This window comes from Trachemys scripta, chromosome 3 (assembly GCF_013100865.1).
Source record: "Trachemys scripta elegans isolate TJP31775 chromosome 3, CAS_Tse_1.0, whole genome shotgun sequence".
Lineage (NCBI taxonomy): Eukaryota > Metazoa > Chordata > Testudines > Emydidae > Trachemys > Trachemys scripta.
Window position 1 is genome coordinate 147,582,118 of NC_048300.1, and position 27,635 is coordinate 147,609,752.

The 27,635-nt window shown below is 42.9% G+C and overlaps 1 protein-coding gene across 1 annotated transcript in view; it reads right to left on the minus strand.

Moving 5' to 3' along the window:
- Positions 1 to 27,635, minus strand: part of KCNQ5 (potassium voltage-gated channel subfamily Q member 5) — a 519,022-nt gene that overhangs the window by 96,890 nt on the left and 394,497 nt on the right. Inside the window, exon 3 of the mRNA XM_034766208.1 lies at positions 13,416 to 13,542. Coding sequence (XP_034622099.1) covers positions 13,416 to 13,542 — 127 coding nt within the window. The remainder of the gene's footprint in view (positions 1 to 13,415; positions 13,543 to 27,635) is intronic.

Consider the following 27,635-nt stretch of genomic DNA (forward strand, 5'->3'; position numbering starts at 1 on the left):
ATACTGTAGATATATACTGTACAGAGAGAGACCCAATCGGAGGTTCCAACCATTCTTTACCCAGGACTCCCAAACCACCTATTTCTTTGTCTTAATCCACTCACCACGACTACAAAAGATTGTGGGTTTAGGGTATCAGCAAGAAGCTGTGGGTTATTTTTTGTGGGGGTTCTGGGTCTGGGGTGTTGGGGCTGTGGATACTGGTCATATTGTTGGGTGATAAGATCCAGTGAATGCTGGGGGTTCTGGCTGGGAATGGGGTTGCTGGGAGATGGGTGGGTGTACTAGATATGAGGTGGTGGTTCTTGAATAGAGTTCATAGAATCATAGAATGTCAGGTTTGGAAGGGACCTCAGGAGGTCATCTAGTCCAACCCCCTGCTCAAAGCAGGACAAATCCCCAACTAAATCATCCCAGCCAGGGCTTTGTCAAGGCTGACCTTAAAAACCTCTAAGGAAGGAGATTCCACCACCTCCCTAGGTAACCCACTCCAGTTCTTCACCACCCTCCTAGTGAAAAAGTTTTTCCTAATATCCAACCTAAACCTCCCCCACTGCAACTTGAGACCAACTTACTCCTTGTTGGTGAAGATGCTGTAGCTGCACTGGGAGACTGGTATGGAGTGTGGGATGGGGATTGTTTTCCTCTCCTTGGTCACACAATTGTCAGCTGTGGGGCAGCACCACTTCAAGAAGCTGTGAAGACAGCTCCAGGGCCTCATGAAGTACCACTTACCTTATAAATGAGCACTGTGCTGGAGGGAAGTGTGGGGGAGAGAAGCCAATCGTCAAATGGGTGGAGCAGGGAAAAAGCAGAGAGAGCAACAGTAGCAGGAGGAGGATGAAGAGAAAAGATCATTTACTTCCTTCCCTAACCCTGAGTCCCATTTGGTTTTAGCAACCTCAGGATTTTGCTGCATTTTGTTTCTCTATTAGCGGAGTGTGACCCAGTGGGGTCTCTCTTGCATCCACCTGCCTGTCATACCACACAGGTTACAAAGCCCTGCTCTGGATGCAGTGTAAAGTCTGAATGTTAGGAGAATTTTTTGAAATGCAAGTCGAGGTCAAATGGGAAAAATAAGTGGTGATACTCTGCCAAGCCTCACACAGTTGACCCCACAATGAGATATCAGTCACACAGGTTATGCAGATCTTTGAAATATGACACAACCGACTTCCTCCAGAAACTCTACAATATTAACAACCTCCCTCAGAACACCATTCTTGGCACCAGAGATGTCACAGTAACAATACATACTCAATGGTGACTACATCCTGAAAGAAATATTTCCTAAACCTCCTCTTCTGGTCTTCAAACAACAATGTTGCCAAGTTCATGATCAGAAGCAAGCTCCCCACAGACCAGGACATACCAACTCAAAGCAGCACTGGACCCTGCCATAACAAAAGATGCAAAACCTTCAGACATATCTCCACTGCTACCATGATCAATACCCCCCACAACACACCTTTCAAGATCCATGGGTCCTACACATGCCTGTCTCAACATGTGGTCCAATGCACTAATTGCCCAAATAATAACTAGGAGGGTGAAACAAGACAATCCCTATGCTCTTGAATGAATTCACACAGGAAAATGATAAGAGACAAAACCAGCATCTCTCATTTGGGCAAATACTTTTCACAAAAAAATCACTCCATATCTGACCTCTCACTTCTTGTCCTCAAAGGAAACCTGCATAACACCTTTAAAAGACAAGCCTGGGAGCTTAAATTTGTAATTTTGTTAGACACTAAAAATCATGGACTTAGTAAAGACACTGGATTTATAGTTCATTACAACAATCTATAACCCACTAACCCTCTTTTGTCCTATGACTTCAGAGGAGTTAACTGCTTACTTCACCTTGAATGGTCTCGTACAATATATGTTAACTACTTATATCAGGGGGAGGGATAGCTCAGTGGTTTGAGCATTGGCCTATTAAACCTAGGGTTATGAATTCAATCCTTGAGGGGGCCACTTAGGAATCTGGGACAAGTACTTGGTCCTGCTAGTGAAGGCAGGGGGCTGGACTCAATGACCTTTTAGGGTCCCTTCCAGTTCTATGAGATAGGTATATCTCCATATATTATTATGCTAAACAATCTGTTCCATCTCGTATTTAGCTGAGACACTCTGAGTATGTTTCCCAGACCCAAAGAAGAGCTCTGTGTAAGTTCAAAAGCTTGTCTCTTTCACCACCAGAAACTGGTCCAGTTAAAGATATCATCTCACCCATCTTGTCTCTCTAATATCCTGGGACCAATAAGGCCATAGCAAACAGTCATTCCTCATGTCTCTTTCATGCTTTAAACAAAAATGTAGACATGTAAATGGTTATAATTAGGCTTCAGAGTTAACATATATTTGCAACAAATACGGTCACTAACACCTTTCTTAGACCTGTTACTTCAGCCTGCTTGCAAAATCAGATAATTATCCCTGCATTATTACGTTTGCTTTATATTTTTAGGGTTATTGCCACAATCATAAAGGTTAAAAAGTTATATTTTCTTAAAAATTGGAGTTTAGATTCTGGAGCACAAGCTATAGCCACTAGGGAAAAGTACCAACTGGCAGAACTGTTGCAAACTGGCCAGATTTGATCCCTTATAAGTAGTATTTGTAGATAGAAAGTTAATACACAAAGCATCATTTACTGGCATATAATAATATCTAATATTGTTAAGTGTGTGATATAAATACATTTGTTGTTGTGCTACAGAATGTTTCTCCTTACTCCACTTATTATGGTGTCAGAAATAGGTTTGTGGATAGCCATTTGGGGCCTGATCCTGACACTCCCATTGCACTACTCTGAAGGTCAGGGTTTTAGTCACTTCAGCAATGGCGATGAGCAACATTCCATTCTCTGCAGCAATGCAAATGAATGGAAACATCTGTGGAAAATGGAGCTTCTTCTGACATTGTGATCAATTATGAAGTACTGTACTTGTAAGTCTGGATTAAAAACAAGATTTGGCAATCAGATTGGCCACACTGAACATAACAATGGGCCAGGCCTGCATTTTAACTTGCCATTAACAAATTAAGGCTGGCAAGATATAACAGAAATCTTAATCACTTCTGAAAAACACATGCTATCTAAAAGAAATGAGAATGCATCTTTTTAAAATTACAACACGTGATCAAAATGAAACAGCAATTACAGACCAGTACTAACACGACTGCATCATCTACCCTCATGCTGATATACCCTCTACCCTACACTACCTACCCTCGCTTACAGATTAATTTATTAGAAACAGTCTAGTCTTAGGGACAAATTATGATGAAGCCACAGCAGTAAATAAACAAAATAAATAATAATAATAATAATCATCATCATCATAGCTACAAAAACTAAAAGCATCAGACAGAGTGGAATACAATACACACAAGATAGCTTCAAACATCAGGCCAATTCTGTTACAATACACACAAGATAGCTTCAAACATCAGAGGTTAAACTGAAAAGAACAAAACTATCTGTAGGCAGAGAACAGCAAAAATGTATTTAGGGGGGGGGGGGAACAAAATGAATGAGGCAAATGCCCACCATCAGTGCCAAAGGAGATTAATGTGATTACTGACACTAAAAATAAAAATCAAGAAAGTTGCAAGGTAGTTATAGAAAGATCCTATAATATATACCAATCACATTTCTTCAAATGAGTTTGTCTATACCATCACCCACTGGGTTGGGGCTGTGACAAACAGAGAAAAAGCCGTTTGCACAACTAAACCTGCAAGCCTCACCACACAGAGTTCATATACCCAGATATCAGACTGACAATTGTCCTGTCTTCAATGTAATAAGTTTTAACAATTACTCTAATGTCATTCTAGACAGACTGCACAAACTCAGGTACAGAAACTCTAAACTAACAATGGCACATATGGGCACCTTGAAGATAAATGCACACTGGCATGCTCATAATGGGAAATGCCATAAATTGGACTTTAACATAAACTGCCACCAGGCAGGTGCACCTTCATCAACCAGAATCTAGTGAAAGGTTGGGCATTGCACAATTAGGGCAATATAACAGTCAGGTGCAAAAGTATACAATAATATACATCCAGCAAAGGAACCAGTGGTGGATCAATATGGGAAGGTTTTAAATGATTCAACTCTCTGCCTGAAGCATTTCACTGGATATCATATCGAGGGGAAACTTGCACAGCAACCAATATTTGAAGCAATTCTTTTTTTTTTTTAAAAGAAGCTAAAATGGGATTGACAATTATTTTGATGTAGGAGCTATTTTACTACTTTGTGGACTCCATTCAGTTGACATAGATGGCTGTGTATATTTGGCATAATCCTGCTCTAGATGAGTGACTAAAACATAAACATTAAATCCTAAAAGTTCTGTAAAGGGCAGATGTTATTGTCAATGACTATTTAGGTTGGGGTATGGTAAATATCTTATGAATTTCAACAGAGATCAAGATTGTAATCCGATAACACAGCCCAATTGAGCAGAGTATGTAAATCTCAGATTGAATAAAGGAAAGTTGGGGGGAGGGAGAGGAACAGAGGCCAATTCTGTTAGCAATTTCATATACTGGAGACCGCTAATAGCAGAAGGTTTAGAACCAGTCCCTAAAAACATTTTAGCAATTTTGGACATGCCCTGTCTAAAAGTGCACAAAGTGTACAGTATTCCTCAGGGCTGTCGACTATCTGTCCAATTTCTATCACCTCCTCTGCAAGGTCAATGAACTTCTTGACGTGTTGAAGGTTCAGGGATGCTGCTGGGAATTCTAGCATCAAAATGTTTTCAAAGAGTTTCAAAGGTTAGTGACCAACCATCCAGCCCTAAAATATGATGGGAAAGGAATCTGCAACTCAATTACAGGGTGAATATGGATTAAGACTGCTAAATGGCCAGCCTGTGGCTTTTGACTTTAGGAAATTTTTTCTAGCAAAGTAAAATCTATGCTCAAATGTGTAAAGAATGTCTAGTTTTGTTTTTGCATGTACCAAGTTTGACTGATATCATCTGGTATGAGACCACACATGTGGACACAGTACATAATGCTTTGAAAATGAGCTTCAATAGTTTCTATTAGCTCCCAAAGGCCTTCAAAGAAAGTAATTAAAAATATCACTTGGATAGACAATGCAGAAAAGGATCTCTGACATTTATCATGGACTTTCTATTGCAAACCTGTCCTCTGCTCTGTCCATTTGCTTCCCATTGAATACCTTTAAGGTAATCAAAGGTCTGGGCCCAGCATAGGTAAAAGATCACCTGATACTCTGGCCCTGGTCCTAATCCCAACAACTCCACTCCTCAGGCACAATAGAACTTTCTACCACAAGGGTAAAGCTCATCTGTGCAGGAAACAGAGCTTTCTTGGAGGCCAATCCTAGAGTGGAACAAACTTCCACAGGAGCTAACTACCACTACAAACCTCACCACCTTCCACTTAAAGTGCAAGGTGTACGTCTTCAACCTTGCCTGCTCTAATATAAACACACAGCAGTGTGGACTTAAAAGTAACCACACCAAAACAAAATATGATGCTGCACACACAATTTTTTCCCTAGAGAGAGAATGAGAGCGGGAGAATGAACCACATTTGACAGATGTTAATCATGTCACTTAATGCACTACTGTAAGGTGCTGAGATACTATAGTGATGAGGCTGCTATAAGAACATACACAGAGCAGAATCAGATCACCAAACTACTGAGATCTCAGCTCATGCCAAAAAGATGTAACCAGGACTTGGAGTGTATCAACCAAGCAGATTTCCTTTGAATGGTGGGTAAGTAGCTTCTAAAAATAGACGACCAGACTTTGTCATCCTTACTCACAGTAAGCAGTACCTTAGTCTGCCAGTAGGCCTGTTACCTGCTAAGTAGGTAACTGCTTCACACACTCCAAACAATTGTTTTGTCAGGACTGCCAGACATGAAGAGATGCCACTAAACATTTGTGAAAAAAGCCCTACAGGGTTTGGGACCTATTTACCTTAAAAAAAATCACTCTTTCTCAGCCCCTCACTGTGCCAACTGAAATCATCCGAGGCACTTTCACTAACAGTCACTAAGGGACAAATCCTGTTCATCTTGCTCAAGTGAGTAATGTGGTTGGCTATAACTAGACTACTCTCTGGAGTAAGGCAAACAAAGTTTGGCTCTGAATGTGTTTGCTTGAAGTTTGTAACAGGGCATTTTTAGCAGATGGCCCCCAACTGTGAAGCTTGATCCTTCCAGATCTCAATTTTGCCAACCTTTAGAATGTAATTCAAGGCACATCTCTTTGGTTAAGCATATACTTAACTATGTACCATAATTAGACTATGTATAGTTCCGGGGGTATAGGAATGGGGCTATTTATGCTGTTTATTGAGGGCAGTAGATTTACTGTCTAGTTGCATTTAATCTATGTAATGTGACTAAATACTATGGTGATGGGCACATAACGTATCATTTCATAAATAAATTAAACCCCCAACTGACCTTGCAACAACCTAGATGTAGAGTTGTTTATAGTGGGCTGACAAAAATATCCTGTGATGGTAATTACTACTTTGATTAATGAGAAATAGATCCTGTAACACATGATAGCCGCTGCTATCACTGAATGCTCCAAAGCAAGGTTTGCCAAGCATGACATCCAAGAGACTGATTATGGAGAATGGACTTAAGTTTCCCAGTTGGGAATTTGCACAGTTGAAACATCAGCAGAATTTGAACTTGTATAACTTTCATCGTACTACAGCTAGTGTAGTGATAAAGTAGGAGCAGCTGTAAGGAAACTACTAATGGACTAACCGAGATGCATGAAAAGCATTACTGGACTGGAGAAATACACCATCTGAAAGCATGGACAGAGCTGCCCTGCACTGGAAACATCTTGTATCACTAGAGATGGGTATGACATACCAGGGTACAGTCCAGACCAGTGGGGGGCTGTGTCACCCCTGTCCTGCAACCCTGAGTGCCTTACAATGCTTTGCTGAAGTAGCTCCAACCTGGGCCACTCACAAACAGTCTTTCAGAATGCAAGTGATTCCCCGAGTGTCTGTGTGTAACTGCCAGCCAGACTTGGGTTACACTCTAGCTCTCATCAGCCTTTCTTATACTGGAGGGTGACCCCAACACACCCCTGACTCAGATTTCCCCACAGAAACATATGCCCTGTACTGCCCAGCCCTCTCCTGGACAATCCACATATATTAAGTCTGTTATTCCTTTAGCAAAATAACATGCCATTTTATTTCTCAAATAGTTGTTCAGACACTTCAGTTTAAACACACTGGATTAGATAAAACAGTAAAGCAAGTTAACTACAAAAAGATTTTAAGTGAGTATAAGTAATGAGGCATAAAATCAGAAATGGTTACAAGAAAAATAAAGAGGAAACATTTACTATTGTCTAACTTAAACTATTTTGGATTCAAGCAAAGTTTCTCACCAGATGCTTCAGCAGATTACTGACCAAACTCTCAGGTCAGGACCCCTTCCCCAGAGTCCAATGCCTGCTTTCTTTGTCTCTTTGGGTGTGGTGAATGCGATAGGCAGAGAGGCGGGGTGTCTCTTGGGGTGTTTGTCCCTCCTTTTTATAGTTTCAGTCCCCCTTTGAAATACATTTCCAGCTAAGACCCTGGAGATTAAGAGTCTATGGGAAGGATATTGCCTGCTGTTTTTTTCACCTGTTTGAACTTCCTTGGTCTTCCCTTCCTGCTTGATGCCTCTGTTTAATACTTAAATGCAAATTAAGCAGAGCACACATCCCTTTGATTAGGACAGCCCTGTTTGCCTCCTGTTGGGGCAGGGCTGTGAGGTTTGGAACATACACCATACTGGGGGGGGGGAGGAGGTCTTATAACTTCACATACAATGTTGCCACACATATTTTAATCAGGACAATACTGACCAGCAAATTATGAGTTTTGAAATGATACCTTACAAAGAGTCCTTTCTATAAAGATTATTACAATGGTGTGTAGAGTATGAACACAGGGGTATATTCTGTCACAATGGGCTCAAACCAAAACTCTAGGTCAAAACATTCCCAAACAAGGGGCTGGAAACCCAGATTCGAATCTGGACTTTGCACAAGGTTGGGGCAGTAAGATTCAATGGAAAACTCTACTGCCACAACCATAGTTTCGTAAGAACTACTGAGGAACAACTTTCCTTCAAGGCAGAGCTAGATAGATCACACACTGCAACTCCAGGTTCAGGGGCTGTTAGAGACACTGGTGACTGCTGGGGAGGAAGCTCAGTGGCTAGTGACCCATAGTTGATCAGATGGTAGCTTCTCTAGGTAGGAGAGGGTGGTATTTCATGGGACTAGGCACACTGGAAGGCCAAAAAATGAAGGAAAACTGGCAGGAACTCAAGAAGTTTGGGAAATTTTACAAGGCAGATCTTTGAGTTTGGCCATAAGTTTAGGTGATTAATTTCCTGTTCCTCACTCCATGTATCAAGTGATATCTGTGGCTATGGTTACTCTATGATGGAACACATAATTTTCATACCTCAAACACAGAAGCATATGACCACAAACACTGCAGACAGATTCTAAGAGCAGTGATAACTAGACCAATAATTAAAACACCCCAGTATCAGAGCGCCTTTATAGCCATGTGTTTCTGTAAGATGTCTATGAAAGTTCTTTAAAAATAATAATAGTGTCCTCTTCCTGGGCAGTTCTAGCTTCTTCTCTCTCCTACTTTTCAACCTGTACCAAAAGGGACATGTCCCTTCCTTTACTCTTTCCAGACCTGGGTGACCTCATCGGCTGTCATGGCTTCAGCTATCATCTTTATACTCACGAGTCATAAATCCATCCCTCCAGTTTGTTTCTGAAGCTGCCTGGATGTCCCAGCTCCAACCTAAAACAGAACCCCCAAGTCCTCCTCTCCCCATCACAATGGATAACTATCAAAGATGGGCAAATAATTGATTTTTCAATTGGAGGTAGACGTGGATTCAAATGGCTACTCTGAATCAGGCAGAGAGAAGATTTGAATCCATGTTTCCTACCTCCCAGGTGAGTGCCTTAATCACCAAGCTAAAGAGTTGTTCTCACGCTCTGTCTTTGGCCTTATGAATTTTTGTGTGTTTATTCAAATTAGAACAGCTGCAACAGGAGAGACCGAATGCAGACTAGCCTTTACCCTGGTGGTTAGGGCACTGCCTTGAGGGGTGGAGGCTGAGTTCAAGTCTCTGCTCTAATATGTACTCAAAGTGAAATGGTTTCAACAAGAGAGACTGAGAGCAACCCCCACAGAATACCCTATAGGCTAGTAGTGGGGGTACTCATATGGGAGTAGATGATCTGTGTTCAAGTTCCTGTTCCAGAATGGGGATTCAAACCCTGGGTCTTCCACATCCCAAGTGCCTTAATCACTGTGCTAAAGGTTAAAGGGAGGACTTTTTGTTTTGGAATGTCAATGACTTGTCTAACAGAACTGATAGTTTCTTGCTATTATTCTTATTTCTTTTTTTAAATATTGCAATAGCACCTAGGAGCCCCAGTCATGGACAAGACTCTATTGTGCTAGGTGCTGCACAAACACAGATTTGTTCCTATTGACTTTTAATGAAAATTATGTAATTTTGCAGTGGCTAAGATTTTTCTGTTTGGTGGCGCCTCAACATCCTAGGGTAAATGTGTCCTAGATATGCCCACATCTTGAATACTGCATGCAGATCTGGATGCCCCATCTCAAAAAAGATATATTGGAATTGAAAAAGGTACAGGAAAGGACAACAAAAATGATCAGTGGTATGGAACAGCTTCCATACCACTACAGAACAACATGGCAACATTCCTTTGCAGTGCTGAAATTCCAGCTTCAAATTGATATGCCTAGTACATGGGTCAGCGCTTGTGTGCTCTGTGGATGAGATATGCTGGCCAAGGAGTAATTAGGTAAAATAAGGGATAGCAGGCAGCTCTCTAACACAAAATACACAGCCAGGATGAATAGCACAATTCTATTTCCCATTTCCTCTGAGACAACAAGTAGGGTGCAAAGCTAGCCAACATGTACTGATGTATCTTTTCTTACCAAGGAGCACACAGAGTTGTTGTCAGACTTACTGACATCATAGGCTTATTATTGTAAGTATTGGCCTTACACACTGATAGGTCATTAATGAAACCTGAAAAAAACAAAGGCTCTTTGAACTTGACCTTTTTGGTAATTCAAACATTTATTTCCACCTCTTAGGCCACTGACCTAAGTAATTGTGTTTGACTGCAAAAATAGTTAGATCTGCTGAGGATATACCGGCAAGTTAAATTAAGGGCAAACAGACTATGGCTGTAAAGATATCACTATTACATTGAAATGGGAAGTAGAATGAATAAACTGTAAATAAGGAATAAATAACAAAAAGCCATATCTGGTCATGGGATTTTAGAGGAACTCTACATTGACTTTAATGGGGAGTTCAGCCTATAAAGCTATATGACTCAACATAATTAGACCTATTTAAAAAAAAATAGAAAAGAATTCTAGTTTTCAAGTGATCCAAAAAGTAAAAATAAAATAACCCATAAAGGAAAACTGCTAAGTATTTAGAGCAATACTGTCAAATAGTTTAGGCCGAATATTTAGAGTCCCTCCCCAGGAAAAACATTTTACAAATGCTAACAAATAGAAAGGTATTCATTACATTTTTTTTCCATTAGTTCATTTTTAAATGCTGCAGCATGAGGCATGAAGCATGAGAATACTGCAGACCATGAGAAAAAGCAGAGATAGGAACAAATGGGGCCAGTTTAATAGTTAGAAACAAGTGAAGAGCAAGAAACAACCAGTGAAAACAGTGAAAAGTCTATAACAATTGCTTAAAATTCTGGTCTAGATAGTGACCTAGCCCCATGCAATGGGGTCTATGTTGTAGTGTTGCTCCTAGAATGGCCCAGGAGACTGACTGCCAGAGTGTGCTCCCTGATATGCTGGTGTAGATACACCGCCAGGGATCGGAGTCAAAGCTATATTCACTCCTCACTCCTTCCTGCTCTTTGGCACGCAGGGGGGACACAGCAGCACTGTGGAGCATGCTACCCACCAGGAACTGGAAGCTGCGTTATGGTGCATGGTACATGGGGTGCTTTATGGCCCCCTTACTCTTTTGGGTTAGTGCCCAGAATGGGCCATGATCTGGCCTTCTTTAATTATTGACAGATTCATAAGTAACGCAGGTTTGGATATATAACTTTGAGCATGATTGTGTCCCTTAACTAACTTCCTTTATGCAAGGAATTAACACCTCCAAAATGAAGTTAGTTACCAGCAAAAGGCTTGCACACAGTAGGAGGAAAGAAAACTGAAGATAAACTGAAGCTGGATTGAACAAATTGTGGCTATCTCCAAACAAAGAGTTCTAGGACAGCAGCAAGTAATCTGGAATGTTACATGTTTCTGCTATTTAAATGTTTGACTTATTTTATGGTTAATAAACCACCTATGCTGAACTGTCTGGTTCTGTTATCTTGAATTTTATACAGTAGAACCTTGATGACTAGAAAGAGTTGAGTGCACCAAAAACCTGCAAATACCCCTGGGTTTGATTAATCAGGGAAGTCATATGGCTGAACGCAGGGAGAGGGAATGTCTGAGGGGCTGGCTTCCCCAATGAAGGCTGCCTGGTGAAGGCAGGAGAGAGTGGAGTTTCTACACTCAAGTACAGGGCCGGCTCCAGCATTTCTGCCGCCCCAAGGAAAAAAAAAACAACCCACGATCGCAATCGCGATCAGCGGCGGCAATTGGAAAAAAAAAAACGCATCGGCGGCAGCAGTTCAGCGGCAGGTCCTTCGCTCCTAGAGGGAGTGAGGGACCTGCCGCCCCCGAATTGCCGCAGGTGCCGCCCCTCTCCCTTGACCGCCCCAAGCACCTGCTTGTTAAGCTGGTGCCTGGAGCCGGCCCTGCACAAGTACCTTCTGTCTCTTCAGCCAGTTGGCCTTAGGGAAACAGGTAACTTCCTCTCCTTACTTTCCTCTTTAGCCAACTGTGCAGTAAGCCTCAGGGGACATGTTGTTCCCTAAGGTCACATTAGATCTGGCTAACCATGGTTTGGATATGGGTCTCAAAGTTCTACTGTAATTATTGGAAAAACAGCCCTTAAAATTGATAATTACAGGAATTACCATAAAATGCTTAATAATGATGTTTTTATAGATGATACACCTCTGAGTAATGCAAAATGGTAGAAACCCACTGTGACCTTCTCTATACACTCCCCATCAACTTTTACCTGACACACCCACACTTATCTTGGTTAGTGTATTTGTAAGGAACCTGCAGCATGGTTAATATTGGCTGCTCTCGCATTCTAAACATCACAGCTTCAACAAAAATAACTCTTTTGGGAAGGTTTTGGGAATGCCACCTACTCATATTTCCCTCATTACAGCCCCACTGCAACTGATGGTGAAATTATTTGTTATTTGCATTGGGGCCTTTGGGTGCTACTGCAATCAGGTTGGGGAACCCTGGTGTCAGGAGCTGTACAAACACAGGCAGGTATGTCTCCTGTTTATAATCTAATTTAAATTTGATGCAACAAGTGAGTGCAAATAGCCAGGGCCGGTGCAAGGAAGTTTCGCGCCCTAGGCGAAACTTCCACCTTGCGCCACCCCCCGCCCCTAGATAACCCCCTCCCTCCCCCGGCAGCTAACCACGCTCTCCTGCCCCTCCCACCAGAGGAGTCCCCCACCACGGCAGCTAACCCCACCCACCGCAGCAGCTAAGCCCACCCCCCCCCGCTGCCTGGAGAGCCACCCCCACAGCAGCTACCCCCTCTCTACAGCTAACCCCACCTGGGGAGCGCCCCCCTCCACGGCAGCTAACCCCGTCCGGGGAGCCCGCCCGAGCTCACCTCCGCTCCGCCTCCTCTGCTGAGCACGCCGGTGCCGCTCTAAATCTCCTCCCCTCCCAGGCTTGCAGTGCCGATTGGAGGAGAATTAGAGCGGGGGCTGTGTGCTCAGTGGAGGAGGCAGAGTGGAGGTGATCTGGGGTGGGGAGCAGTTCCCCTATGCACCCCCCCTGTTACTGCGGGTGGCCCTCCCTGTGCCACCCCCACCCCAGCTCACCTCCACTCCACCTCCTCGCCTGAGCGGGCTTTTAGGCACCCTCAACCACTAGGCGCCCTAGGCGGCCGCCTAGTTTGCCTAGTGGTTGCACTGGCCCTGCAAATAGCAACTGGAGAGAATTATGAGGTCAGAGGATGAGGGTAATGAAGCTCAGATCCTGCTGTTATACAGGTTCACTATTGCACCAACTTGTTGGTTCCAAATCAGACATTTTTTAAAGAATTACAGTAAAATCAAGTACATAAACTGAATCTGCTATGATGTGTGCAAGAAATCATCTGTGATGGCTAGGTTGTAACTTTTGGAATTTACATTGAAATTAATTGGGAAACTCACCTATTACACAGAATGGTTTCCTCGCAAATCGCAATCTTCCTTGCCATCCTCGGTAGCGACAACAGCAGCCAGCTGACCAGATGCGAATGATATATTCGAAACCAAACACAACAATCATGACAAACTCCTGGAAAGGGAAAATAAGAGACATGTCTGTTGCAGGCTCCAGAAACAAAATAGCAAGAAATACTTGGCAATTATGCCTGACGAGTCAATTCATCTAATGCAACTGTATTCCTTTTCCTGAATCAAACCAAACTGGCTCTGTATGGCATCAAAATACTAGGACTTGCACGTCCATACAGTAAATACGAATACCCAAAAGTTTCCCTATTAAGGGCACAATCCTGATCTGTGCATCACTAAATATCTTCTAAAGTCAGCTATTTCATGTGAAAGAATTAAGTGTCCAGTCCTGCACCATAAATGTCAATGGCAAAACTCTCAGTGACTTTCAAAGTTCCACAATCAGGCCCCAAGTGATTTTACAAGTTACTCAATCATATACATATTCAAAACTGGACTCTGATTTTGAAAGCTTAGTATTCTGGCAGGCACGTTCTCATTTTACTCCATGGTAATGATATGCATGTGAAATAATTTAGGCCACACATAAGAATTCAGGAAACACAGTTTTATTCTGTACCAGTCTGAGATAAAACCCCCATGTGCTCATCTGATGCAGCATGTGCAGGGCCGGCTCTGGCTTTTTTGCCACCCTAGGCAAAAAAGCCACCTGCCGCCCCCCCCCCCTCCAGCGCAGCAGGGGAGGGCGCCGAGCCCTGCCGTGGGCCCGCAATCCCCAACCGGCGGGAGCGCTGGGAGCAGGGCGATGAGCCCGGCCGGGGCCCCTCTCTCCCTAGCCGGAGCGCCGGGGGGAGGGCGGCGAGCCCGCTGCGGCTCCGCTCTCCCCGACGGCCGGAGCGCCGCGGGGAGGGCGGCGAGCCCAGTCGCGGCTCTGCTCTCGGGCCGGAGGGCCCCGCCGCGCCGCCCCCCTCCAGGCGCTGCCCCAAGCACATGCTTGGTGGGCTGGTGCCTGGAGCCGGCCCTGAGCATGTGTTAGCAGTATTGTCCTGCTGATTTAGGGCTGGTTCCTGCTCTCATTAAAGTCAGGTAAGGGAAGTGACCATAACTGGCCAATGGCATACAGTTGTGTCCCAGTAAATGCATGTGCAAATTGTGTGTAAGTTTTCCACATACAACTGTGTGTGTAAAACCTTTGAAAATCTGGCCTTGCTTTCTTTACTTTCAAGTTGAAATTGTCTTTCAATTGTCTACACATTTCAAAAGTTTCAGCCTATATTTGCAGCACATACGGCAGCAGGCCAAATTCTGCTTTCAGCTACACCAGTGAAGTCAGTGGAGTTGCAGCAGTTTAACTAAGTAGAATTTGGCCCACTATTTCTTAAAGTGACCTGAATTCAAAGACATGATGTGAAATTAAATTCAGGCATGGTATTATAATCTTCATTTAGATTTACTCGCAAAAAGTCATTGATATGGTATACTGGTTTTAAAATGATTAAATGAGAGTTTGGTTAACTTGCAAAGGGAAGAGAAAAGTACTTGAAGGAACTTATTAAGCAGTTTATCAAGAAACGAAGGATAAAAGTTATATTTTATTTGGCAGGTGAAAACATTTCTCTGTTCAGAATAAAGCTGTTCTATGTCAACCAATTAATGTTATCTTCACAGGATGAGAACTAGTATGGTACCAGTAAGCAAGCATTAAAAATAAATTAAACAGAGGAATATTTGCAGGAAAAGGGTTGACCCACCTTTGATTTTTTCCAGTAAATCATTCATAAGTTTTTTTTTTTAAGTTTTGTTTTTTTTTACACAGTAAGAGCCTAACACTCCCGAAAGCAAGTCAGTTGCAGACAGCTCCTGTGGTTAACTCAGGGACTCGTTTACATGAACTAATGGCATAAATAGTTTTGTGGTGTGTAGTAATGTCCACTTAACTTATAATTAATGGCCTTATATTGATATATTCTGTATTGTGTTTGCCTATCCTTGTGTACAGCTTTTTCCAGACATGCAATTCCTTCTTAAAATGTGTCAGCTTGATTTAAATTTATTACATTTATTAAACTGTACTTAGAAGCCCCTCTGGAAGCTTCCTTTTTCACCTTTGTAAATCCTTGTATTTAAATTAATAAATCACATATAAACCTAAGATGAGAGCTCCTAAATCATAACACAGTAACAGAAAAGGCCTAGCACTGATTTGTTTTAAAAAAATCCAAAGAACAATTAATATGATAGGTTAGTGGAGTTTTTAATTACACTATTTCAGCAAGCACTAAGGTAATTCTATGGACAGAATTACTGCACAACACTCTAGAGTATTTATGTTCCTTATTAAATTCATTAACTATATTGCAAAATACTTCCTTTTTGTAATAATTCCCAATAGTGGTTTAATATGTAGCACATTCCCTGTAGGTCAATTCCCTATAGGCCAAGAATGAAAAAAGGAAATACAATCTGGTTGGAAAAATTAGAGAAATGGTATTTTAGTTATTTAGCTATCACTTTTATATTGTAAATGGCTAAATCTGGCTTACATGTGGTCAGATGAGGTTTCCGACTTTTTGTGTGTTCATGGAAGAGATCTAGGTCATTTTACGCTTGATTCCATTGGTGAAGTTTACTTTTTCTTTGGGAGTGGTGGAAGGAGGGGCACATGGCAGATATCCAGTCATTGTCTTGATTCCCATTAAAATCTCCTGCTTGTTAAAATCTAGTCACATTTTGAATGAATTACTATAAAACCAGTTTGTATGGCAAACTGGGTATGCATATGCATGCTGAAACTGTCATAATCTCTTCATCCCATGTACTATGTGTGATTCATACACATAGAAATATGCTCTCCTTAATGGTCCAGGCCCCTCTAATGCTTCTGAGCTAGAATAGGCAAGAATGAAATTCATTCATGAATACCATATGGAAGTATTATTTTACGGGATTAACCATTTGGCTGAAACTCATAGCATATATTGCTGATATAATGAATAAGGTAAAGTGTATTAAACTTGATGTAACATCACACTGGTGCCTGTTACTGCCCATTTTGTTTAGAGTTCATTTCCAAAATTACCATTAGGAATGACTGTTCTCATTGTTTTCATAGCTATAGTAAGTGTGTCTGTGGGGGAGAGGGAGAATTCATTGTGTGTTGAAATCTTGTATGTGATTCAAGGTGTCCTGCGGTACAAGGTCTTTTCTGTCAGAAGCACAATTTCTCTCTTTCACACACACATTTTGAAGAAAAAAATCCATTTGGGCATATTTAAGTCAAGAGAGTAAAAGAGATAAAGAATTTGCTTTCAGACATTCTTCGCAAGAGTATGAATTTTTTTAGACTGGATACGTAGATTGAAACATCTCAGTTTTATTCTGAGAGACATCACCATTTCTAGCAGTATTGCCCATTTAAGCATAGAGAATCTCTCTCAAGCCAGCAGAATTTTTCACAAATAAAATAAATTTTAAGTGCAACCACTTGGCAAATGATCCTATTACCTTGCACAGGTATGCAGGATCAGGTCTCCAGTGGCCATTGCTGTAGCTAAGTGAATGGAAGAGTCATATTTTTCAACCTATATTTCTATATGAGATTTTTTTTTAAATTCATCATTTAAAGGGTATAAGAAACTCATAGGTCATAAGCTACACTTGAATAAATTTGAAATTCTGTCTTAGACCACAAGACAGGAAAATCAGTCAAGAATGAAACCCAGTTATTACAGCTGGCACGAGCTACTATTGTTAGATGCCTCAAACCACTGGAAGACTTTAAAGGCTACAGGTACTTCAATACCAAGGGAGCAACTGAGGGAGCTGGAGATAGAATTTCAGATTTCCCTTTCCATTTTCTGTCCTACAGGACAGGCAGGACTTCTGGGATCCACTTACACTGTCCTTACTCCTCCCAAACCATTGACTTTAATGGTACTTTTGGCAAGAGTGAGCAGGATCAGACTCATATGGATACTTTACTAAATGTTTTTTGTGTGTGGCTGCTCACCTACTTAGACACCATTCACCTGATTCTGATTTTCCTTACACCAGTGTGAGCCTAGATTAACTTCCCTGAGGTCAATGGAGTTACTCCTGTGTAAAACAAATCAAATTTAGGATTTTTATTTTATATATGAAAGCGGGTGAAGTTATGAGCCTACAGAAAATTCCTACTTACTACTAAAATGAGAACAAAATCCAGACTTTTAAATACTTTGAATATTGTTGGTTTTTTGTTTTGTCCCTCAGTGATGGAGACAAAAGGACCAAACATAACTGGAAATACACCTAACAATTTGGACAGTTATTGGATTCCTTATAGTGACTTCCTATTATTTTAAAAGACATTGTAAATATGTCATTCTAAGCAACACACACACACAAGTAAATCAGAGTAAGACGTCATTGTTCTTTAATCTGGCCTCCTTAAGGAACTCATCAGGGCAGACTGCACCCGTGACTACATATACACCACAAACAGTAGTCTTTTGTAGAAGGGGATGAGTAACCAAGCCCAAGTTTTCCCCATAATTGATAAAACAGATTGTTTGGTTGATTTGGGTGGGAAAAAAGTTTTCACTGCTTCCAGGAGTGCTATAAATTCTGCTCAACAGGACACAATAGTATCAGCTCCATCTGAACTGACATTTTTTTGCGTTCAAAATTCCCATTAACATCAGTAGGAGATAAGTGTGTGTGTTTTAGTCTTGCAGTCCTTGCGCATATATAATGTATCTGATCTATGACCCAGGAGAGCAGATCAAATATGAAATTAACAAAAGATTATACAGGGCTCCAATGAACTAGGCTGATAATGAAATCAAACAGGGTAAGCAAAATCCAGATATTGTTAGTGCTTTTTGTTTGTTCTTGTCTGTCTAATTAGGATTCAAACTGTAATTAGTTGTTAAATTAGCATGCTTCTCAGATGCTTTTCTGTAATAAGAAATTTCCCTTAATATAACATTCAAATGGCTAAAAACTATTTCAGTTTCTGCATTAATTAATATAATTATTCATTAAAACTCTAAATAACCTTTGGTTAATTTGCTGCATACCTGCTGTGGCCATCAGGTTCCCTTGATTCCAGACCATTATTTTACAGAATCAGATGGTATTTAAGTAAAGAAAAAATGCTGATATTGTAAATTCTGGGTTATTTTTCCCAGTCATAAGAGAGTCATGGTTAATTAGTTACACTAGCTATTGCATACAAGAGATTTGCATACAAAACCATAGCTTTTCTCTTATTTTACTTATATTTTTTGTACTTAAAATAACGTTTCATAATATTATGTAGAGCACTAAACTATGACATGGTCTGCAATGGGACTTCTAATGGGTATAGGTCCTGTCCGTACAGAGCTCATTGTAGATTGGGGTCTCTATGCCAACAGTTAATATTTCCAGGAACTCAGAAAGTGAAGCAGAATTTATCAAAATAGTCCTATAAAATAAGCTTTAATATAAACTTCAGATAAAACCAGTATCTCTATATTATTGGAAATACACAGAGCCAGATTCTCAGCTGGTGTAAATTAGCTTAACTCCAATGGGTCAGATGGAGCTATGCCAATTTACACCAGCTCTGGTCCAGAAAGTCTTGAAAACAAATTTATTTATTATTTTCAAGCTATCAGAAAAAGAAAGAACAAAATTTTTCTCACATCTTTGACAACTGATGACTTTGTAGCAGCTTCTGCAATTTCAGTTTGGTAACTTGTAAAACTTCTATGACACATAAATGGCATCATCCAAATAATAATGGCTAGGTGCTACTGTAAGGCAAATACAATAATAATAATAGTGCTTTATGATTCAGTTTATTGGAAGTTAAAATGTTTGCTCATTCAATTAAAAGAAGAACATAACAGTTTATCTTGGTTCCAGGACCATGCCCTGCACCCCTTGTCAGGTAAAATTCTAGCAGTCGTTCTCAAACTGTGGGCCGGGATCCCAAAGTGGGTCATGACCCCATTTTAATGGGGTCGTCAGGGCTGGCTTAGACTTGCTGGGGCCTGGGGCTAAAGCCCAAGCCCAAGCGCTTCAGTCCTAGGCAGCAGGGCTCAGGTTACAGGCCCCCTGCCTGGGGCTGAAGCCCTTGGGCTTGGGTTTTGGCCCCCCGGCCTGGGGTGGTGGGCCTTTGGCTTTGCCCCCTCACACCCGGGGTGGTGGGGCTTGGGCAGGCCCAGGCTTCGGTCCCCACTCCTGGGGTCCTGTAGTAATTTTTGTTGCCAGAAGGGGGGGCACGGTGCAATGAAGTTTGAAAACCCCTGCACTACTGATTCCTGAGCGATGAGTACAGGATTGGGTCCTACAATTAATAGTTCTTGTTTTCAGAATGACATAAAATTGTGTCATTAATCCATTGCCCCCTGAATGCTGCGCTGCCCCATCTCTGAAAATCTGGGAGGCGCTGTGCCTCAAACAATCCAATGGCAACCAGAGTTCCAGGGGATCACTGCTACTGCATCTCCCCTTTAAGAGGGTGAACTCTACCCTTCCCCTTTACAGCTGACTGCTTTAGGGATAAGTGGAAAATATGCCCCACACCCTCTTTGACCCTTTTGGATCAGCCACGTGCAACGCTTTGACAAAGAGGAGTGTAAAGGTTCCAACTGTTACAACATGGCTCCACCCTCATATCTACATTGACACCAGTCTGCTGTGATTGGATCCAACCACTGAATCCCACGGGTTGTTATGCCACCTGGGTTTGGGCAATGATTGCTCACTGTTCCTAGCTCTCAGGTACACACCCAGGTGTAGACCGCATGAATGACACCCTTCTTTGGCTCTGAGACCCTGCAGTATGGCCACCTAGACTCTGGAACCAGGGCCATAGCCCACCTGAGCCTCCAGTTGTTTATACACTGGCCCCTAGACTCCACCTGGCAATGGAAGCTCTTATACTTAGACCCCTCAGGGACCATGTGGGCAGTAAAGCAAAGAAACATGGGCGTAGCAAAGGAATTTCTTATTCACAAACACTTTACTCGTCAAAGCAACAGAGAGTCCTGTGGCACCTTTAAGACTAACAGATGTATTGGAGCATAAGCTTTCGTGGGTGAATGCCCACTTTGTCATATTCACCCATGAAAGCTTATGCTCCAATACATCTGTTAGTCTTAAAAGTGCCACAGGACTCTCTGTTGTTTTTTACAGATCCAGACTAACACTGCTACCCCTTTGATACTTTACCCATACAAAGCCCAAGAGAATTACAGATTTATGGCAAACAATAAACTCCTCAATGCAACCCCCTCAGGCTGATGTCACCACCTCTGTGAGTCCCGGGTTTGATCCAAGACCTCAGGCCAGGCTGCTCTCCTTTACCTGCTGGGCTGGTTTTCTTACTTCTGGCATTGGTTGGCCTCTCTTGCTTCAGTCAGGTTTACACTAAGATCACTTTTCCAGTATAGCTATACTAGCATACTTTACTGGCAAAGTGCTCCTAAAGTGGAGGCAATTTACACCACAAAACTGCTTTTGACAGTGTAGCTTATTCCAGCCCCCTGACGGAAGTAAACTACATCAGTTTTGCCATTATAACGGTGTCTTCGCTAGGGGCTTTGGCCAGCACAGCTATGTCAATCAGGGATCACACCCTATGAAACTGGCAAAAGTTTGTAGTGTAACTCTGGCTTTAGAGAAGCACCTCTTTTAAAACGGACTCTGTCTCCTCTTTCCCATGCACTGCAAGCTGCGGGGAGGTCAAGGCTCCAGTCCCCTACCTCTTGTCCGATTCTGTGTAATAGTCATTCAAAGTCAAAGGATCTCCCAACAGATGCCCACTGTTCCTTTACGCAAGTGCCCTTCAATAATAATGGCCCTTGATTGCTTGGTGATAGCTCCTCAGACATCATCTGTTCACTAGGCATCAGGCCTTGGGTACAAAATGGATGCTTTCATCCACAATGAAAGTTACAAACACAGAATGGCATCCACAAAACACAATGAAATTCCTAATTTGATACAGATATATTCCCAAACTGTCACAACTACCACCCAGAGGAAAGGAAAGTCCAAATGCCAGATCAGAATTTTCAGGTGGCCTCCCTCTGCATCACAAGTCAGTCCAATCCCTGAATCTGCCCGGCAGTGGGGAACACAACTTAAAATCTGATGCCATGATATTAGTCCAATTGATAGATATTCAGATCTTAACATTAATATTGGTTTCTACTGTCCCAAGTTACTACAGTTACATCATCCATATGCTTGTTAATATTGAAGAGAGATGATGTTAAGAACAGTTATCTTTTTTGGAGACATTTTTCTTAACCCTTAAAATTAATGCAAATTCCAACTTGTGTAAAACCCGGTGAAGTAGAAAACTCTGCCTTATTTGGATATTTTTCCTTTAATTTAAATCTTTACTGTATAAAGCCTTACTTGTTTCCTTGTGAGTTGTTCTTTTACATATTCGTTATCCATTTATCTGTTCATAATATCCTATAGCCTTTAGGTCTTGCATCTGTTTGTCATTCCATTTTCACAAATCAATACAAGGAATTCAAGTAAAAAGCACCGTTTCTACTACTTTGTATTCAACACATGGTAAATTCCTGTGACAATGCCCTACATTTTCTATTAAAATGATTTCAGTGATTGCTAAGTACTTAGAAAATCAGAGAATTCACATAGAAATTCAGGTTCAAGGCAAAAATATGGCTGTGCTTAATGCTGAAACATCCGAAATTTTAACAATAAATACTAATTTTAATGCATCAATTAATGGAATATCATGGAAACAGTTAGTTCCCCAACCCCCCCAGCCTAATACATTTTGATTTAGATGTACAACTCGTGTGCTATCAATTCTAATAACAGAAACTATATTGTGTTACTATATGGTTTTTTATGACATCATTTGCTCCTTTTGTTACCAGTTGCTCAGTTATTAATATATACCCTATTTCTATACAACAGTTATGGTAAATAAAGGATTACATTTTTATGATGTTACACTATATAATTACTCTTGTGGGAAAGGTCTGTGTCTACCTCTGTTTTTTCAGCAGTTAGCACAAAAGATTCCAGATCGGGGTGAGCGGGTGGTAGTGCGACTATAAATAATAATATCCTCTGTGATGCCCACAAAAAACTTGACAACGGTTAGGCTGCTGCTTTGCTCAGACCACTACCTAACGTGCTCACCAGTATTGTGCTCCCCCATCTGTCTGTATCCATCTGTTGTCTTATAGTTAGATTGTAAGCTCCTTGAGGCAGAGGCCATCATTTTGTTCTGTGTTTGTACAGCACCTAGCACAATGGGGTCCTAGTCCATGACTGGGTCTCCTAAGTGCTATAATAAATAAATAAATAATGATTATAATAAATATAGCAACAAATTTGAACCCCGGGATGAAATCCTGGCCCTGTGGATGTCAATGAAAAAAAATCCCGACAATTTCAGAATTTCACCTAAGAAATCTCTTTATTTCTTAGTGGGAGGGAAATGAGTGGGTGCAGACACAGGCTACCACTGAGTTATTTACAATATGTACATTTTTGAACAAATATACTAGTTGGCAAAAACACAGCATAGCTTTTGCTCACCGACTCAGTAAAGTGTTAAGCCCCAATCACTTTGTGAGGCTCTGGGAGGGTGCAGAGGTCTGCCCACCGGGAGCTGTTTGCAGGATCAGGCCAAATTCATGATAAGATAGCCACAAAGCATCAATGTAACCACTTAATGGTGATTAAAGAATTTTGGGGCCTATGCACTGTGGAAATTGGGAGCCCCCCACTTTCACTCAAATTTGGTCCAACTGTCCCTCTGTCACGATGAAGGGGCTACTGGGCCAAACCTGAGCAGCACTCGACCTTGCTCCAGTTCTGCTCCAGCTGCTGTCAGCCCTGTATGGGATGAATAGGGGCTGTTCAGCAAAGCACCTCCACCCCATACATTCCTCATCCTGCACTCCTCCCTGAATGCTCATTCCATCCCACATATACCCCAACAACCCTCCACCAGCCACCCTCTTACCCTGACAGTCCTCCCCTCACACATCCCAGGAGCCCTCATGTACTTCTCATTCACAGCAGCTCCCAATATCTCAGCCCCATAGGCCACAGTCCCCAACATGCTCCACTCTCACCAACATCCTCCCCACCATAGCTCCCACAACCCCTCACCCTGCAGCCCCCCAACACTCCCCACTTAGCTTAGTTGTTTTTATGACGGGATCCTCAACCCCAGGTTCTCACCCACTGCCCCCGAGTCCTTCCTGGCTGCTCAGCAGCACCCCCCTCCTGGCTCAGCACTCCCAATCCCGGCCACCCCATCACTCGTCCTGCGCTCACGTGGCAGGGGCCGAATTTGAGTGAGGGGCACTGAAGATCATGAAGTTGAAGATTTACAACCCTGAGGCATATGAATTATTAGGAGCATATTCAGGAGCTAAAGATGCTACCAAGATCTTTCCACGAAGGTACTCAACCAATGAAAGGGTGACAACAGCTGATATTTGGATCTTGCTAAGCCTCTGATGAAAGAGGTCCATCTTCCACCTTCAGAGATTATGGATGAAAAAAACGTCTCTCTCTCTCTCTAAACTGACATACCAATTTAGCACTCTGATCTCTTCTGAGCCTGTTAATCTCATCTCACCCAAGTAAGTAAACAGCAACAAAAGGCAAAAAACAAAGAAGCCACAAAATAACACCAAGAAGAAGCAGGGCCAGATTAATCTTTTGTAGGCCCCAGCTAGGGTGACCAGACCGCAAATGTGAAAAATCGGGAGGAGGCGATAATAGGATTCTATATAAGAAAAAGACCCCAAAATCGGGGGGTCTTTATAGGACTGTCCCTATAAAATTAGAACATCTGGTCACCCTAGCCCCAGCACCTGGACTGTGGCCCCGCCCCAGGCTCCAGCTGCACTTTGCCCAAGGCCCCGCCCCTGCTTGGCTGCTTCCCCATGAGGCCCTGCCCATGGTCTGCCCTGAGGCCTCACCCCACTTGGCCTTTCCCCCCGTAAGCGCCACCCACCGTTCGCACGGGGGAAGGGGGCGGAGAGGAGTGAGCAGCAGGCTGGGCCTAGGAGAAGAGGCTAGGTGGGATGGGGCCTTGGGGTGAAGTGTGTGGGGGGGGCACAGTCCAGGTGCCAGGGCCCCTTCTGAGTGTGGGGCCAGCACTGGAGCACCATTGCCACCATTGTAAACCCGGTACTGAGAAGAAGCATTCTTCCAGGCCAACGTTGCTTCTGCCACATGTCACTACCAAAACTTCAGCACCATTAGTGACATGATGTTTGCAAAAGCATTACAAAGGGATTACATTTAATCAATTCATGCAATAATTTTAATTGGATATTGAAACACTGTTAGGCACTTAAAATTTCTCATGTTAGCACCAGATTGTACTGATTGCATTCTCCTGGAAAGGAAACAAACTAAACAGAGAACTAATGGGAATTACTTTGAATTTCGGATTCTTAGTATTCATTAATATGCCTGTCTCAAAACCATTCCTTAAAGCAGTGGTCCCCAAACTGTGGGGCACGGCCCCCAGGGGGGTGCAGAGGAACATTGGGGGTGGGGGGGTGCAGTGGGGCCTGTGCCAGCCCCCAGCGGGGGTAAGAAGGGAGCACCACCCAGCCCTGCCCCCAGCTCTGCTCTGGCCCGTCCCAAGCAGCGGCCCCACTTCCTGGCTGTGGCTCCACTCCCGGCCCTGGCCATGCCCCCAGCTACAGCCCTGGCATCTCTCCATGGTTCCTGGCCCGGCTCCACAGCCTTGGCTGCTGGCCCCAACTACAGCCTGGCCCCAGTCCTGCCCCTAAGCAGGCCCCCGGTCACAGCCCTAATCCCAGCCCTGACCCCACTCTCGGCCCCAGGCCCATCCCCAGCTACAGCCCCTGGCTCCCAGCCTAGCTGCAGCTCTGGCCCCAGCCTTGGCCCCCTTACCCATCCACATTCCCCACCCCCGAGAACCACAGCCCCCTGCCCCCATTCCCGGTTCCCGACCACGGCACCCGGAGGAGGGGAGGGTGCATACAGGGGTAAGGGAGATATGACATGAAAAGTTTGGGGACCCTGCCTTAAAGCGAGTTTGTGAGCAAGGATCCATGGGATTAGAAGTCAGATCTGCAAAGTCTAGAATGGCTGATATTCCCACATTGCCACTGGAAGGGCAGGCACAGCCACATCCAGGGAACACTGCAGAGACTGGGCACGCAGGAAGTAACGCACAAAGGGTCTAGAGTGACAGTACCCTGCAGCCTCTGATTGGTCAAGTACCCTGGACTTCTGGCCTGCTGTGACTCCTGATCACATCTTGTCTTCTGATCGCCAGTCTACAACCCTAGCCTGACTGTGACTCTTGCCTCCGGATTCCAGCCTGGAACTACCTCTGGTCTCCGACTCTGACCCTGACTCTTGCTTATTGAACCTAGTTCTAGTGATTCCTTTGACCTCCACTCATGGACTAATGTCTTGTGGTCGTCCTTGACGTGTGGACACCAGCCCAGCTGTGAACACTAGGCCAGATCACCTATGCCCTGGTCCCTTATAGTGGGTGTATAAGAAACTATTTCATTTTTTTCTTTACGTACCTAAGTTTAATACTATTGTCACTTCATAGAACTTTGGACTGGCCTACACTGAAAAGTTATATTGGTATAGTTAGATCTCTTGAGGTGTGAAAAATCCACACCCATGAGATGTAGTTAAGCTGACTTAACCTCCAGTGAAGACAGCACTAGGTTGATGGAAGAATTCTTCTGTCGACCTAGCTACCCCCTCTTGGGAGGTGGATTACCTACAGCAACAGAAGAACCCCTTCCATCACTGTAGTAAGTGTCTACACTGAAGCACTACAGTGGTGCAGCTGCAGCTGTACCCTCTGTAGTGTTTTAAGTGCACCCATTGCCTTAATTAAGTTTCTCATGGTTATGGAACTGCTATGTAATAATTTAGGGGGGAGGGCTAGCTCAGTGGTTTGAGCATTGGCCTGCTAAACCCAGGGTTGTGAGTTCAATCCTTGAGGGGGCCACTTAGGGATCTGGGGCAAAATCAGTACTTGGTCCTGCTAGTGAAGGCAGGGGGCTGGACTCAATGACCTTTCAAGGTCCCTTCCAGTTCTAGGAGATGGGATATCTCCATTAATTTATTTAATTTAATTTAGAACTACTGAGAGGGAATGCAGCACGCAGAGCCGCCTGGCCGCACCTCTGCGTAGGAGCCGGAGCATAGACATGCCGCTGTTTCTGGGAGCTGCTTGAGGTAAGCGCTGCCCAGATCCTGCCCCCCGAGCCTCTCCTGTGCCCCAGCCCTGATCCCCCTCCCGCCCTCTGAACCTCTCGGTCCCAGCCCAGAGCACCCTCCTGCACTCCCAACTCTTCATCCCCAGCCTCACCCCAGAGCCCGCACCCCCAGCCAGAGCCCTCCCACACCCCAGCCCCCAATTTTGTGAGTATTCATGGCCCGCCATACAATTTCCATACCCAGATGTGGCCCTCGGGCCAAAAGACTTGCCCATCCCTGCCTTAGGAACACCCCTATCTACCCACAGGCATCTGTCAAAACCATCTCTGTGCTAGTGCTAAGCATCAGATTTTGCCTTGTTAAATAAAACTAAGCCAATTACAGTCCCATTTCAAGTGCTTGAATGTCAAAAGAACCTCTGCTTTTGAAACGTGTGTCCTGAACTTCTTTTCAGACAAGAAAATTTGGAAAATTTTCTATTTAAGTGCTAGCTAACGTTATTGTGCTGATGTGGTCTCCTGTAATTATTTTAAATGTACTTCCCTTTACAGGACATTCTTCTCCATATCAGATATAATTTATTTCACCACTTTTTTTATTGATTTCAACTTTCCTTTTTTAATTAAGAAGTTTATTTCAAATATTTATGAGCTGTATAATTTTAACACTTTTGCTACTATTTCCAATTTCCAGATTAAAATCAGTGGACACAGGTAATATAATGTGTGCACTTTACTATTCAAAGTGAAATTATAACTTGGATACATAAGTATGATCCCTGCATCAACTTTAGGAACTAACATTTTAGAAGCAGACAAATTACATATATATATATATACACACACACACACACACACACACACACACACACACACACACACACACAGAGGTTTTTTTTAATAGTGGGAGATGTGAGATGTAGAGTCATAAATCTGAAAAAACAATCTGGAATAGACCTTATTAATGGGGAAAAAAATCTGA